The sequence below is a fragment of the Dama dama genome, chromosome 11 (genome assembly GCF_033118175.1).
Source record: "Dama dama isolate Ldn47 chromosome 11, ASM3311817v1, whole genome shotgun sequence".
NCBI classification, from domain to species: Eukaryota; Metazoa; Chordata; class Mammalia; order Artiodactyla; family Cervidae; genus Dama; species Dama dama.
The window spans coordinates 97,376,139-97,393,632 of record NC_083691.1 but is presented as its reverse complement, the minus strand read 5'-3'; the positions used below and the strand labels follow the sequence as shown (position 1 = coordinate 97,393,632).

Below are 17,494 nucleotides of genomic sequence, written 5' to 3'. Positions count from 1 at the left end.
ATTAGAATTAATGTAGAAGAGTATCTTATTCCAATAATAGTGAACATGTTTCTTAAGTAACATAACCCCAAAATACATAGCAAGCATTATATTTAGCTCTTTTCTAAAGATCTGAATATGGACCCTGCCTATTCTAAAACCCATAAGGAAAAAAGTGGGCTTTATATATAATAAAGTATGACTAAGCTCTGAGAAATACTATGAAGATCCAGGAAATTCCCTTCATACCTTCTGCTCTAGGACCCCAATAAACACACACTCATTAATTCACATCAATGGTTATTTATCATTCCCCATGTACTTGTAGGTTCACACATCTTCTTTTGTTACTTAAATTTTTTTCAAACATCAAAACTAGGTTCAAGCTATATGTAAAGCTTCAGTTAAAGAAGACATTAATGAGACTTTTTCTGTAAAGCAGATAATTTATTGCCTGATTCCCTTCCAAGGCATATGGATTTTGCTCCTCATTTACAACTTGATTATAATTAGTGGCAAGCAAAGTCAAGTTATTAATTTACAAATCAGGACATAATAATTGAATAACAGTATTCTTTTCTACATGGTGGAGGCAAATTATTTAGAGATGAAAGTTTAACTAAACACATATTTTTAAAAACAATTTCCCTAATGTTATAAGTCTGTAACACAGAAACTTTGGACCTTTGGATGAAAACATCTCACTAGGGTTTATCATCTGTCCCTTTTTTTCAAAGTGTAAATTCAAAAGAGATGATAAATTCCAGTAAAAAGAAAACCACAGGCCAAAAGACAGAAATCTTCTATAACATAAAAGGATACGTACCAGACAGTTCTATAAACTCTTTTTTGAATCTTGCTATTTTTCTTTAATCTAAAAACACTGATTAACTATATATACATATATATATGTGTGTGCGTGTGTGTATACACTTATAAACATTTATACACACATACATGATGCTGCTACTAAGTCGCTTCAGTCATGTCTGACTCTGCAACCCTATGCATTGCAGCCCACCAGGCTACTCTGTCCATGGGACTCTCCAGGCAAGAGTACTGGAGTGGGCTGTCATACTCCTCTCCAGGGGATCTTCCTGACCCAGGGCCTCCTGCATTGCGGGCAGATTCTTTACCACTGAGCTACCAGGGAAGTCCACATACATACATACATACACACACACACACACACACACACACACACACACACACACATATGACTCCCCCAGTGCAGAGGTAAAGAACCTGCCTGCCAATGCAGGAGATGTAAGCGATGCAGGCTCTATCCCTAGGTCTGGAAGATCCTCTGGAGAAGGAAACGGCAACCCACTCCAGTATTCTTGACTGGAAAATTCCATGGACAGAGGAGCCTGGCAGGCTACAGTCCATGGGGTTGCAAAGAGTCGGACACGACTGAGTGACTAAGCATGCATGTATGCATACATACACACACACACACACACACACACACACTGATTAATTACATAGTAGGCTATTCCACTTTCCACTTTTTCATCGCCCTCCCTTTAAGAGAACATGGATCCCTGCTGACCGGCATGTCACCTGCAGTACTGCTTTGGAAAAGAGGGATACTTTCCCTTCCAACTGATGTCAGGCTTGACCTTTCAACTTATTAAGCCAATGACATGGGAGCCATATGACAGACTCCACATCCAGCAAAAGCTCTCTGTCCCTTCTATCAGAGGATGGCAAATTTCAGAAGCATGCTCTCTGTCAGGCTGCGTCTGGGAATGAAAAAGACACGAATGCGCAACTGACCTTCACCTGCCATGTAACACGGACAAGAACAACAATTTGCAGCTATAAGCCAGGGGTCTGGGGGGTGTTTGTTACCAGAGCATCACCTGACAAAAGCTGCCAGATACAAATTACAACCCTAACATTTAACCTGCTTCACCAATTTAACTTATTTGCAGGGAGACAAACCTAAGAGATGTCATAAACAACTCCTAGGGGAGGTTGATTTCACATTTCAATATGAAAGAAATACTTCATGACTCATCTCCAGATTTGCCAGGATCCAGCAATATGATGTAAAGCTATCCCACGATCTACATCAGTGATTAATGCAGAGATGAAAGAAGAAGGGGATCAAGAGAATGGAAAGCAGGGGAATCTAGAGTCTATAGAAATGAGGACTGCATGACTTCGGGTCACTGTACCAAAAGCACAAGGAACAGTCATCCCACTGGAGAATCTGGGGTCATTCTATGACCGAAGACTGGGGAGCAGGCATACGGGTATGGACTGAAGTAGAGATATGAGGTCAAGGTATAGTTATCCATCTGAAATAATGATCTGTTTGTACTGACAGAAAAGAATATAAACATTTCCATTTGGGCTATCCATAGTCATTGCTCCTAAGTCCACCTCAACTGAACAATAATATAATTGCTTCACCAATTTTGAAGTTCCGGTTTTAATTGTTCTCTATCTTAACTAAAACACATATAATAAATTTTTAAAACAGGTAATTCTTAGCACTCACAATGCACAGGGCTCATAATGTTTAATATTAGCACTGAGGAGCCAGAAGAACGAATCCTTGCCCTCTAGAGAAAAAAGTATTAGACCATCTTCTAAGCCTATGTTCTGCAGTCATCAGATAAACACAAGCACAGGCCTTTGGGGTAGGGGGACGATATCAGCTAAAAATTAAGATACAAACTGACTCTGAGTTTCTGAGTATCTTTTCAGCCACAGAATGGATACAATCATTGAATACAATTGCTAATCAAAACATTAAGTAAAAAAAAAAAAGTAACCATGAGAGGGAAAAAAGAATGAATAATAAAGTTAGCACTTCTTGAGGACCTACTGTGTGCTGGGCTATATTATCTTATTTAATCTGCATAGCAAATCAGTTGCATAGGCATTATTGCCTATTTTATACATGAGGAAACTGAGATTAGGAAACAGAGAAGTTAGGTTACTAGTCTAATGTAGTACACCTTGTAAATGACATAGCCAGAACCCACCACATGCTGGTTCAAAACCTCTGCCCTTCCCATTATAAATGTCAGTGTTCTGGAATTTTATCAGCCAAGCAGATTTTTTTTCCTTAAAATTTAAACTGTCTTATTCAAGGATTTTTAAAGGAGGCATTCAAAGTTATTTTTGTCACCTGTTTCAACATGTCACAATTCCTTATGCCAAGAATCTATTAACTTTACTTCACCCAAATATCTTGTGACACAAATTAAGCCTATTTACTCTTTCCATGTCATCAAGGTAACACTTTTTATAGACGCAGTAACATAGCTTGAAGAGACAGTCTGTCTTTATGTAGAAACTAAGAAGAAACTGCAGGAAAATGTGTATGAAAAAGAATCACTTACACAGTTTCAAATTACTTTCATAAGGTAGTTTTACTAATTTGTCTACTGCATCATTATTGTTATTAATAAAATTACATTTAGGTGTTGGGGTAGATTGGACCAGCTGGGGTGAACAGTTGTGACTATTTCTTCATGCATAAAACTTGTCAAATGAGTGGTTTTACGAGGATACAAAGTTTTTATATGTTTGAAATGCTGACAAAAAGAGCAGTACCTAAAATGACAATGAATTTCAGACAATCCTAACATAGGAAAGCCTGTTTGATCAGAATTACATTTATCTGAAATATACAATAATTGGACACAGTATACTATTCATCATGAATTTAAAAGCTGAAAGTAAATCTCGAGATGCCTTTCCATATATACCTTATTGTACCTGTTGGAGACCACACACACACATGTATGTGCATATACACATAAATTACAAATATCTTAACGTCAGAAGGGACCTCAGAACTCATACCCTATAAGTCTGTCATTGAGAGATATTGAGATAACTTCTGATAAGATGATGGCCACAAGGAAGGACCTTGGAGCCAGACCGCCTGGGCTAAAACCCCAGCTCTGCCTGCGCTGGCTGTGGGCCTTTGGGGCTTTGGGCAAGGTACTGTTTCCTTCTCTATAAAATTGGGAATAAGAGAACTGACCTCACAGGTAAGGAAGATTAATTGAGATACCATACATGTAAAAGGATCACTGCACTTCCTTATGAAGAAAAACTATGAAACCCTGAGGCCAAATGGGCTGATGAGCACCCTTCTAAGGAGATCCTGCTGTTAAATGTCAGAGCAATGTCCCAGGGCACCTGACTCTGTCAGTCTTGTCTATTTGAAAACATTTTTAATAATCCATGTTCAACAGTTCACCGTGAGAAAAGTCCACTAATTTTTCCTGGCAATGTAGCCTCATCCAATTCCTTCTGAATCAAAAAACCACCCCAGCCTCCTCACACTAGGTGACTCCTCTAAAGCAGCTGCCCACTGGAGCAGGCAGGGAGGAGGAGGGATGCACTGTGGGAACAGATGCAAACTAGCATAGACAGGATGGATAAACCACTAGGTGTCTCAGATCGTAAAGAATCTATCTGCCCACAATGCAGGAGACCTGGGTTCAATCCCTAGGTCAGGAAGATCCCCTGGAGAAGGAAATGGCAACCCACTCCAGGATTCCTGCCTGGAGAATCCCATGGACAGGGGAGCCTGGCGGGCTACCATCCACGGGGTCGCAAAGAGTCAGACAGAACTTAGTGACTAACAGTTTCCGTCTCAAACCAGAAGGTCCTGTTGGGTAGCACTGGGAACTATACTCCACACTGTATGCCAAACCCTAATGGAAAAGAATGTGAACACAAGTACATACACATGTATAACTGAATCGCTTTGCTGCAGAGCAGAGATGAACACAGCATTGTAAACCAACCACACTTCCATAAAACAGAGCAGGCAACCACGAACACCTCTCTCGCCGGGCTTCCATCCCTCTGACGATTCCGTCAACCTCCTGCTCAGGCTGGCCTTCCAACCCACTGCTCCTCGGAGTCCTCAGCCAACGTATTCTCCCCTCTCTCTTCCTAGGTAATCCCGTCCAATCACGTGACTGTCACTAGCACCTATATATTGATAACTCCCAAATATTTATTTTGTCCTTGCCTTCTTTCAAAAGGTCACTACCACACGGCAAGCTTGCTCCAGGCAACTCTACCCGGATGGTCTGCAGGGATTTCAAACGGAACACTTTAAGATCCAAACACTCCATCCTTCCCCACTCAGCTTGCTCCTCCCCCTATACTCCCACCTCACCACACAAGCCAAACATCCTCAAAGCATCTTTGTTCCTGACCCCAGTCTCCCTCATTCCCCTAACAAGTCAATCAGCAAAATTTCCAGTGTAATTCCCTACAGACTTCTCTAGTCCTCCTCTTCCCTCTATCCCTCCTGCCTGACCTGATCCTCCAGACGTGGCCCATCATGGCCTCAAGACTCACCCACGCCAAATGCCTTCTAGAAATAATAAAACCTAAGTGGGACCATTTTGCTCCCCTGCTCACGCAGCAGTCCACTGCCTACTGGAAAATGTCAAAGCTCACTGAAATGCCAGGTGGGGCCCTCCGCACCCCAGCCTCCTCTCCGGCTGCTCCCTGCCTGGGGTGCTGCAGACCCACAACCTACCTGCACGTGTCACAGCTGCTGTCCCCACACACCGCCCCGCACCCCTCCACCTTACTCTCACTATTGCACCTGCAGCACCCTCTTCTCCTAGCCGACCTCCAACTCATCCTTCAAAACTCAAACAGAATGTCACTTTCCCCAGGAAATCTTCCCTGAAACTCTATAATGGAGAGGGTACTCTTTTATGTACTCCACTGGGTTCCCTATTAAAACAGGTACAAACCCTACTGAGATTATTTGAAATAATCTGTTTGAAGCTTAAACACCAAGGGCTAAAAATGTGGTGCTTATTTCTGTGTCTGGCTTAGTAATCTCAAGCCAGAAACCTATAAATCTATAGAGAAAGAGGGATATGAAGAGCAGCTTAGGCATACATATTGTGTTAGATATTGTATATACTATTTCAGGATGTTAAAACATTACTTTTATCCTGCTGAGGGATAACAGTAAAGAAAAGAATAGAAATCAATTTATGTAACTAATTATCTACCTAAATACTAGAAATGATATTACCATACTTTCTTTCTTTTTCTACTATAAATATTTAATTTCCATATTCAGAACTTGTTAACTCAGCCTTGAAGTTTTCATTCAACTTGCAGGGTGGGAGGGGAGAGGCGGGGACTAAAGTGATATGTGAAATTCACTGCTTTCCCATAAGATACTTTTCTCAGATACTCTGCTCGTACTAAAAGATTAAAGTCTACTTACTGAAAAATACACACACACTCTGAAGGAAAGTCACCTAAAAGATTTAGTTCTCAGAAGAAGCCATGCCATATTCTGGGGAGGGATCTACCTTTGATGAACACGCACACACACACACACACACACACAGAGGAAAGTCCAGCTGGGCCGCCCAGTCTGGCACATGGAGGCGATTCTGAGAAGGACTCAGCAGCCTCTGCAGGCAGCGTCTGTCGTGAGCACCAATATCATGACCAGCAGATGATCAGGGCACTTGGGAATAGCATGGGTGTTCCCTCCTCACCCCAACATGAGCCCAGACAACGGGAGCCAGGCAAAGGCTTCATCCTGAACTTCCACAGCCAGCCATACAACATAGCCATACAACTATTAACTGTTCAATTTTCCACCAAAGAGAGAAAGCTGTTAACATATGGAGGTTGTTGAAGAGGTATGGTTTCCCCATCACTGCTGATGCTACAGCCTGCTCCCTCAGGATGACAGACAGCTTACATACTTGGCTCGGAGGGTCTCTAAAGTTACACCCTCCTATCCAAGGAATCCTCATTTCCACTGCTGCTATGGACCACAAGAGGGGCTAAGTGACACATTTCAGAAAGTGGATGGGCCAACCCATTCCAGACCCTAAGCCTCTATTTCAGTGAACTGCAGAGACAGGCCAGCCTATCTCGTCAGTCAAGCCCCACTTCTGAATTACATAGCCAAAGTCCAGAATTGGCCCACCACTATCAATTGCTTTTTTTATTCCAAAGGAACAGCTGGGTGTTTCTTCTTGCTGTTGCTGTTTGTTGTTCAGTCAGAAAGTCATTTCAGACTCTTTGCGACCCCACGGACTGCAGCACCCCAGGCTTTCCTGTCCTTCACTCTCTCCTGGAGTTTGCTCAAACTCATATCCATTGAATCGGTGGTGCCATCCAGCCATCTCATCTTCTCTCGCCCCCTTCTCCTGCCTTCAATCCCTCCCAGCATCAATCAGGGTCTTTTCTAATGAGTCAGCTCTTCGCATCAGGTGGCCAAAGTACTGGAGCTTCAGCTTCAGCATCAGCCCTTCCAATGAATGTTCAGGATTGATTTCCTTTAGGATGGACTGCTTTGATCTCCTTGCCGTCCAAGGGACTCTCAAGAGTCTTCAGCACCACAATTTGAAAGTTATCAATTCTTGGGTGCTCAGCCTTCTTTATCATCCAACTCTCATATCCATACATGACTACTGGAAAAACTGTAGCTTTGAGTATACAGACCTTTGTCAGCAAAGTAATGTCGCTGCTCTTTAATATGCTGTCTAGGTTTGTCATAGCTTTTCCTCCAAGGGAAAGCATCTTTTAATTTTGTGGCTGCAGTCACCATTCATAGTGATTTTGGAGCCCAAGAAAATAAAATCTGTCACTGTTTCCACTTAGGCCCCAGCACAGCAAACCAGTGACTCTGAGAGCCTCCCCTCCTTGACTAGGGAGCTGTGCAAATCACCTGGCTATTCCATTATCTGTATCATTATTGGTAGTCATTAAATAATGTTTTCTCCAAAGTAAGAGAAAATACATTAATTTGATGATAATAGTATAAATCTAAGCAATAACCAAACCCCTGCTTCCTTCTGATGGGCCTGATCTATCTCCATGCCTGGGGGCAGCTGTTTCCCTCTCACTTATTCCCTATCTAAAGGAGAAGTTACACAGAATCTAATGTTGCCTATTACAGGAAATGGTTAAATGCAATTGGATAACAATGGATTATGAGGTAGAAGGCAATATTCCAGCCACTAAAAGCACAAATGCAAAGCGCTGCCCCAAACAACGGGCTAAAAGCAACGGTGAGCACTTCCTCTGAGGGGGTCACATGTGTCTCCAGGCTGCACAATTTAAACCAGTCACTATCATTCCTGAAAAGTCGGCTCTTTTTTCCAAATCTGAAATAGTCACAATTGCTAAAGCCCAATCTGGCTTGCTCCTATCAGCTTCACTCTTCCATGCCTATCTCAGAGAACGAAAATCTGTGTGTGTGTATGTGTGTGCATGCACACAAACCCTCATTAAGAATATAAAGTAAATAAATTTCCCGCCAAGCTCACAGTACACTCAAAGTCAACTGTGCTGTATTTACTCACATAATCAGTCTCATCTGCACTTATTTTTCTAATGAAACAGGACTGGATATTAAACATGGCTAAACAGCAGCTAAGTCTGACTGCCTAATGGACTCGGGCACTCTGCTGAGGGAGGGATGGTCCCCCCAGAGGCTCTGAGCCCACCTTGGGTTCCACCTGGAGCTGAGTTGTGATTTCTTTTAGGACACTGGGAGAGGTGCAGTTTGCAGCTGTGGCCACAGGGCAGTGCAGTAATTCTGCAAATAGTTACCCCCTCCCCCATCACTGCCACCTCCCTGCCCCGCCCCACCCCTAGTTCCTTCTTAAAGAGAATGGGACCATTTGGTCTGAGTCCTGGGCACCGATAGGAACGTTTGTGAGATTCCTGAGAAACCCAGAGTATTTGTAAAACTCCAAATCCAGTCACTCTAAGCACTGGCTCCTAATGCAGGACTCTGTCTCTGAAGGGCTGACAAGAACTGTAAAGCTATAAAAAGTGATTAGCCTATTTATTACAAACTTTGTTTACTTAGGTTTTTATGTTTATTTCCCACAATATCCCCACTAGAATACAATTAACCACCCCCTCACTCATCAAAATTGTATTAGGAAGACTCACAAAAATAAAATAAATGCCACATCAAAATGTAACCTCCCAGCACTGTGGAATTATAATGTTATCATGCAGAGCCTTCTCAAAACAAAAAGATGATGCAAATTTTTTAAAGAGCTTCTTTTCAAAGGAATGTTTATTCTTTTACTTCTTGCTACTCAAGGTTTGGTCTAAGGACCAGCAGTTCTATCTGGGAGCTGATTAAAATTGCAGACTCATAACCCTACCAGGGAAACGGGGTGTGCTGCAGTCCATGGGGTCCCAAAGAGTCAGACACGGCTGAGTGAGTGAACAACAGTAACAACCCTGCCCTGTACCTACTAAATCAGAATCTATATTTTATCAAGATACAGTTTATCTAGATGCAGGTTAAAATTTGAGAAGCACTGGCCTGAGTGATAGGTAAATATATGGACCTTTATACTTCAAAACTATTTTCTAAGCCCTAAGTCCCTTCTTCCTCAAGATATATTTTATAGAAAAATAAATATACCTTGAAATTCGAAAACAAAAGCAGACAGATTATTTCCCAGAACTGCTGATGATCGGCTAGAATAAAGCCTTTTGCTATCTAAACTGCCAGGTAACTAATTATCATTTCAATGAACGCTGACAGAAAATTTGGTCTGTCATTTCATAACTCAGGTAAACAGTGCAGGTATGACAAGAAAAATTTACCTAAGACTAACAGACTCCTATTACAACCTCAAGAGGGTTTTCGGAAACTAATTTCCTGTCCATAAAAAAAGGAAAAATAAAATTATTTCAGTTCAAGTTAAGCACATAACTCTAAACTGAGTTGCTATGTTAGTGTGGTCACCAAATTACAGTCACTGTTGTTTACCTCAGCTAACAACGAGCCTCCTGGGAAGAAATTAATGTGAAGAAGACTAAGTACCCTCCACGCCTTTCCCCACATGTGAGTAGAGAAATTGCAAAGGGTAAAATACACAAGTGAACACAATTAATGACTTTGGCTCTCTTTGATTCCTGCTCGCATGTGATAGGAATGATCACAGAATTCTGAAGCTGGAAGGACTCAGAGATAACTTCCTGCTGCCAGTCCGCTTACTCTGGAAACTCATTCTACAAAGTCCCTGGCAGGGGGTCTCAGCCTCCTAGGGACAGGTCGATACTCTCTGAGACAGCCTTGTCACTCACACCCACTGACCTTAATGACACCCTTGGACAACCCAGTGAAATAGCTGGGAACTGTCAGAGCCCCTATCATATCCCCAGGTATTTCACGTCCCCAGGTATTTCGTTTCCATAGACTAAAACCCATTAAGTTCCTCGGATGGTGTGGTACCCTCTCATCCTGGAATAACTGTGTTATTTTGTTTTTACTGAAACTAAATTATGATTAGCGTGACATAATTTAATGAGACCCACAGAGCCAAATGAAGTCATTTGATGTAATGGGTGGTAATTCAATACATTCTCAGTGAAACATCAAAGATTATGTAATGGTTAATATATCTACACGTTACTAGCACAGCTGTAAGTAAGGACGTATTTGTCTGCTCAACCATGATGTACAACTAAGAAAAACTATTGACCTCTACTCAAAAAGGTCCCTGGGTCCTACTGCCAGGGACAGAACTCTGCACCAGATGGATGACCTGACCCAACGTGACCTTTCTGTATCCTTCCCTGTTTATGATAAAGAGACATTTTGAAGGAAGTAAAGGGTATAAAAGAACTGCGTTTGGCATTCATGAAGCAATTGACACTTTCATTACTTAACATCACAACCTTATGAGGTAGGCCGGTATAAGTGCCGCCTTTTTATAAGTGATTAAACAAGACTGAGAATAGGAAATGAGAAAGATTGTGAGCTGCCCAGGGCCAAACAGAAAGCAAGGTTGGAGCCAGCTGGGTTCAGAAACCTCAATTAAATTCCCAAACAAAAGAGAACAGGCAACACTAAAATAAGTTTTATGGGTTCCACTTTGAAACAAAACAAGGAAACATTATGTTATCATTAAATGATATTAAAATCGTCTTTTATGGCCCTTATTTTGCCACCAAGGCTTTATTCCCCCCCCCCCCCAAAAAAAACCCTGCATTTTTAGGGAGTTTTTTCTTAATTTGACTGTTATTTTAACCAAAATTATGCCAAAGGGCCTCGTTCAAGTTGCTAAATTTAAAGTGCCATTGATTAGATCCATTCTGGTTCACAAGGACATTCTCCCGAAATAGACTTTTAGCATTTTATAACCCTCCTACATTTTCACAGAAGAGAATCTGGAACACAGGAAGGAATCATTTCCTCACACACAAGACTCATTTTCATCGTCATCAAAAGGCACTTGGTTAAAACCCTTGGTTAAAGCCCGTATGCACATCCAGCGCAGATCCTCCCCATTATCCTGACACCCAGTTTGAGGACCCAGGGCCCTCAGCTTCAGCGCCCTGAATTAACCAGTCCCCCCCCCCAACCCAACCCTGGCTTCCTCCAAGATACACCACTCACGGAACCACAAGGGGAGGCACCCCTCGGCTCCCTGCGCTCAGCACTGCCCTGATTCCCACCTCCCACTTGCCGCCAGCCCCTCCAAGGCGCAGCCCTCCCGCCCTGGCCCTGGCAGCCACTCAGCTGTAAACGTTCTCATCCCGGCACCCGGGGAGGCCCTTTTCCACGCGCTGTGCCTGCGTGCTCTGGGCCAATGATGGCCCCCGCAGCCACCCATCCTCCACCTTCGGCCAATGAGAAGGAGCGCGGCCAACAGGACTGCTCTGGACCAACGGGCTCCGGCACGCCCGGGCTCAGGCCACGCCCAGTGGAGGTGATGGTACCAGTTTCACCTCTCCTTCTGGTAAACTGCTTCCAACAGTACAGAAGGAATGGGGATAGGCCTGAAAATGTTTGCTTTGTTGGAGATAGAGGAAAGGGCTGAGGGTCAAAATCAGGAACGAGGGGCCGTTTTCTGACCCTACCATGGGGGGAGCCTAAGGAGGCCTGGAAGAAGGTGACTGACTTTTAAGACAACCAAATGGGCCCGCTGGCGCTCCTGGGGAGCCTTCGGCATGGGGACTACGTGGTTAGTGGCTCCTCCGCTTGGCTCCCCGCCCCCCACAGGGGTGCAGTCCATCCCCAGCTGAGTTATTAATAGTTAATAACTTCATCCAACAAGCTCCACGCTTTATTCCCGCCTTATTTCTAGTCACAGCTTTCCCTCCATATGCACTTCCCTCCCTGTCACCTCCTCCTCCTGAAAGCCCACTTCTCCAGGATGCCTTTCACAGGCCCCTCTGCCCTAAAAGCCTCTCCCCCAACCCTTGCTGTTGTTGCTTAGTCGCTTAGTCGTGTCCGACTCTCTTGTGACCCCATGGATTGTAGCCCCCAGGCTCCTCTGTCCTTGGGATTTCCCAGGCAAGAATACTGGAGTGGGCTGCCATTTCCTTCTCAACCCAGGGGATCTTATCGACCCAGGGATAGAACTCACGTCTCTGCTTTGGCAGGCGAGTTCTTGACGGTGGAGCCGCCAAGGAAGCCTGTCTCCTCCTCAACGGGGCAGCCTCAGCTTCTTCCTATAGCAAATACCGACCTGGATGGCTTATTCTCCTTCAAGTTCCCTACAAATCCAATTTCCTTTGCATTACTACAGTAGGTTTTATTTTTTTCCTCCTAAACTACAGGTTTCAACCCATGGATAAGCAATTTTTAAAAAACAGAATATAAAATATCAAAGTGCCTCTCCCATAATGCGGGCAAGTGTTACTTGTGACAGTAGTTTCAGTTATGAGTCTGTGTGCACACAAATGATGTGGTGGGTTGCAATGTTAACCATACTTGCTACTGTGAGTCATGGTAGAAAACGTTTGAAAGCAACTGCTCTCTGACACCTAACCTAGAGGCTGCCTAATGCTCTGTGAATGCTCATTGAACAAATTGATGAGTATGATACGATCCATTTATTACAACTTCAAAGGTTCCACTTGGAAAGAATATAAAGTAGAAAGCCTACTGGAACAAAAAGAAATGGATTCTGGGCCATGTGAAGCTATGGGGCGGAGGAGTAGGAGAGAGGGATCTGAATATTTACTATTTTATTCCAACAGACTTTCTCCCCAGTAACTAACATGTGTCTATATTTAAGGGAGATTAGATACAATTTTGACTTAAATTCACTGTGGAAAGCTTATCTCGGTCACCGAAACCACCTCATGATTACAGAGTTCTGAATCTTTAAAATATTTGGTATAGGTAATTCCACCATGACTCATAAAAGGATCTTTCAGAGACACCATGAAAGCCTTTGTTCCAGTTCTTTCTTTGCCCAAGATGCGGCTATGTCCTCTCAATACCCCACCCCCACCGTCTGTAAAAATCCCATTCATCTTTCAAGGCTTAGTTCAAAGGCCACCTTTTCCACGGAAGCCTTTTTTTTAAAACTCGATTTTTCCTCTTTCCCTCCTCCACCACCCACCCACCCTGGTCCCAAATATGGCCTTTTTCACTTGGGAATCACCAGTGTTGAAGCCTTTTTAACACGTGTGTTCTTGTCTCATCTCCACTAGACAACAGCACGCACAACTCACGGTTTACTCTTCTCTGCATCCCCTGTGGTAACCAGCACGAGCTCTTGTCTTTAAGAGATGATCAATACAATGTGTTAAGTGAATAAATGAAAGCAACTGTTATGCCATTCAAAGGGATGGTCTTTATTTTAAAGGCCCTGCGGAATGGCATACATGGCCAGCAGCTGATCAAAAGCTCATGGAGAATTGGAAAAAGAGGGGACGGAGGGGACAGAGGTGGAGTCTGAGAAGGGGCTCAGCTTCTCTAGGCATCTGCTCCTGGAAATTTACTGAATCCCCAGCTCTTCAGGGATTCAGCTCTAAGAATGAAGCTAGGGAGCTGGGCACAGGATGCATGCCTTCACCTGCTCCAAACTCTCCACTCTTGCTTCAAACCAGAAATGAGAAGTAGAAGTGGGAATAAGGGCAACCCTTCTCAACTTTAAGGTTTGGCTGAAAAGAAAACTGAAACTGCTATCCGGATGATTCAGGTTCAAAATCTCCACCCCACCCCCCACCTTGAGAAAAAAGAATGGGGGTTTCTGGAGGGAAGGGGAGGAGGGGAAAGGGTGTGCAAGGAAGCAGAGGAGATTAAATTCAACAGTACTGAGCTCTTTAGTTCATACTGTCTCTACAGTCATTTGGGGATGCTCCCAGTGACCACTAGACTAAGCTAGCTCAGGTTCAAAGGCACAGTCACAACTAATAAACTGAAATTTGTTTTATTGGAAAATGATATCCAGCAGTGAAAACATTGTTTGTTAAAATCCCATTCTCTTTTGCCTTAGTACCTTCTCCCCCACACACACACACTCCACCAACTCCACCCCAAAGAACAGTGTTTTCCTAAAAGGGATTAAAGAAAGAAATTTTTAGTGGTCTCTATTTTAAATTTAAATACATTTTATAAGCTAATTCAAATAGGGCAGCAGATGTAATTTCCTAGATTATGGTATTTTGTTTTCAAATCTTTTAACTTTAAATTAATATAATTAAGGGCTCTGACCTTCTCTTTAATATTATAGCAGAATCTTCATCAAGATTTTGTTTTGTAATAAATTCCAGACCTGCCCTCATAAAACGGGAATACATCTGTAATACTTTAGAAAATACACTTGATTTAAAATCAGAAAAGTTGAGTTTTGAAATTAATGCTTGGTTCAAACATGGCTCCTCCACTTCTAGATGTGTGACCTTGGGCAGGTCTGCTAATCTTCCCAACCCTCAATTTCCCAATCTGTAAACTGGGAATAAAAACAGCACCGGGTTGTTCCCTAAGGTTGTCGTGAAAATTAAATGAGTTAAGACATGTAATGTACTTAGAAGAGAGTTTAAAGATGCTAAGTACGTGCACTGTACTTAGAGCATGTCTGGCTAAGGGTCTGGTAAATGTTAGCTTAAAAATTCTGCTGTCATTTGTTTTATGGTCTCAGTAAAGTCATTCTACAGTTCAAGGCCTCTATTTCCTTATCTGTAGAATGGGACTACTACCACTTACCACTTCTGGGATTGTTATGAGATTCAAGTAAGGAAACAATGGATATGAAAATGTTTTGACCCATAGAAAATACTCAAATGTTAGTTATTTGGGGTCACCTATAAGCTTAAAAGTAAACTTAAAAACAGAAAAATGTAAAAGTCAACCATTAAACTGAGTTAGAAATTAGCATCCATTCCATGTTAGAAATGTATACTTAAGGAGTTTGGTTTCACCTTAACTGATCAGAAATATATAAGCTCTTAGAAGATGTAACTTCTGCATCTGCAAACTAGAAATGCTCCCTCAGTCAAGCCAAAGTGTTCTACTATGTTCTAAGCAAGAAAGCCTGCACAGTTTCATAAGCCAAAGAGAAACTGATGGATTGATTAAAATCTGACTGCATGTACAGCAACTTAAAAAAAAAAAAAAAAAACGCTTATAATTTTTTTAAATAATAAAAGTACTGTAGCTAATGTAAATTTCAAGTCAATTCAACAGACATTTTTTGTGTAACTGTGCTCCAGGTAACTCAGCCAGAAACTAAAGATGCAGAGGAAAAGAGAGCTTAGGCATGTGCTGGAAAAGTCAGATTATGACTGATAATTTCAAAATATCCCTTGTAAGAGTCATAAGGGGGCTTCAGTTTTGAGTCAGCAAGCAGACAAGCAGCCTAAAACCCCACCAAAACAAAAAGTTCTTTCCTTTGACTGAAAAACTGCCTTTTAAAAGCAAAAGTCATTTTTAAAGCAGTTTCTATCTCCAAACCTACTGAATTTGTGCCAGAAACCAACATTTCAAAGTGTAAACCTGTAAAGTAATAAGTATCTATAAATGAAAGACTGAAAAAACCCCAGAAGCAACAACACAGTAATTAGTGACTTTTATAGAGTAATAACATGTTTCATATTCTTTCTACACTGACTCTCTGAAGTTTCCAGTGTAATATATAAAACTTTTATTACATTAGGGCCCATCCTTGTGTATTTTATGGGTGCCAGCATTATGCAGAGCAAGCTGCACTTACTCAACCTCGGATCTCTTTTAAGAAACTGTTTTGTGTCCAGTTTAGTTAGTTACACCTGGTTTTAGACGGAGTAGTCACTGGAAGCATGAAGCAAGGGAAACATACACATATCCACAAATCATCTATATGATCTATAAATCAAATAGCAGTTTAGCTTTAAAACTGCACACTGCATATTCATGTGCACACCACTTGCAGTTTTAGACACATGTGAACTCTTTACTGAATTAAAGAAGAAAAGGGAGGGGTGGGGGAAACCAAAGCTCAGCTCTACAATGAGCCATTTCCAGAGGCAGAACAGAATGCAGTTAATATGCTTGTTCCACAGATGTTCATTCCCTAAATATTAAACATAACACAAGTTCCTCCAGGAATATGCCCGCAGTAATTTTACCACCTGAATAGGGCTGGTTGGAAACATTTGGGAGATGGGGGGGAGGCGGTGGATAAGAGGGATGTGGCAGCAGCCAATGGGATTTTTAACACACCCGAAACTAGAATTAAACTGTTTCCAGCGGCGCTTTACCTACAGCAGCTCCTCAATGTGAGAAGCCCGAGCCACAGAGGGCTTCCGCCAGGCCGCCCGCTCCCCAAGCTGCGAGCTGTGAGCGCGGAATAAGGGGACACACGGGGCGCCCGTGGGCTGGAGCGGGGACAGGAGGAGTGTGGCCAGGCGAGGTGTGAAGAAAGTGCCCACAGGGATTGCGAACCTCGAGGAAATGAGTCTCCCAAGGCCGGGGCCTCCGGAATTCCCGCACGGAGAAGCACTCGCCCCACTGCCCTCGGGTTCACTTTCTATCTCGGGTGGGAGTGGGTGGGAGAGACAGAAAGGCTGTGGCCGCCAGGACCCGGCGCCGGCAGGCGGGAGGCTGGAGCATCCTCTAAGGGCACTTGGCTGCAGCCTCAACTCCAGGGGGTCGCTGATGTGACGACGGGGTGCGCAAACGGAGGGAAGGGAGGTGAGAGGTGCGGAGGCGCGGTGGGGGAACCGAGGGGTGGATCCCCGGCACTAGTGACACGTTCTAGAAATCGGTGCATTACCAAGGCTGCGCTCTGCCCCTGGCTCCCCCAGGTCACCGGCCCCGGGGCTGGGGGCCAACAGCACCGTGCGGAGGAGACGGGAAAGGGGGCCGAGAAGACAAGCGGGCGGCCGGGCCTCCCCCCGGGGGAGACGGGAAGGAGCCGCCGCGGCGGGCGCCCCGGACCCTCCCCGCCCCCACGGTGGCTGGTCGCCGGAACCCCCGACCCAGGTGAGGGCGCGCGGGCCGCCACGGTCTCCCCTCGCGCTCGCGCCCGCCCAAGCGGCGGGCACCAGGGACTCACCACAGCGACTCGAGGTCCCATTCCTGGAGCAGGGCTAAGTCGAAGCTGTCCATGGTGGGAGGTGTCAGCGCCTCCGCCCGCCGTCGCCGCCGCCGCCGAGGATCGGGCCGCCCGCGCGCTGCAACGAAAGGCGCCGCTCAAGGTGCATCCCGGCCGCGCCGGAGGGGCCGCCGCCCGCCCGCCGCCCGCCCCCGGCTCGGGGCTCCCGGCGCCCCCCTCCCGCCTCGGGG

General features: G+C 44.1%; 1 protein-coding gene across 2 annotated transcripts in view; it reads right to left on the bottom strand.

Annotated features, from left to right (window-relative positions):
• Positions 1-17,494, bottom strand: part of AFF3 (ALF transcription elongation factor 3) — a 620,532-nt gene that overhangs the window by 556,768 nt on the left and 46,270 nt on the right. For both annotated transcript variants that reach the window (XM_061155923.1, XM_061155924.1), the window contains exon 2: positions 17,265-17,382. In XM_061155923.1, the coding sequence (XP_061011906.1) occupies positions 17,265-17,317 (53 nt within the window). In that variant the 5' untranslated portion in view covers positions 17,318-17,382. The remainder of the gene's footprint in view (positions 1-17,264; positions 17,383-17,494) is intronic.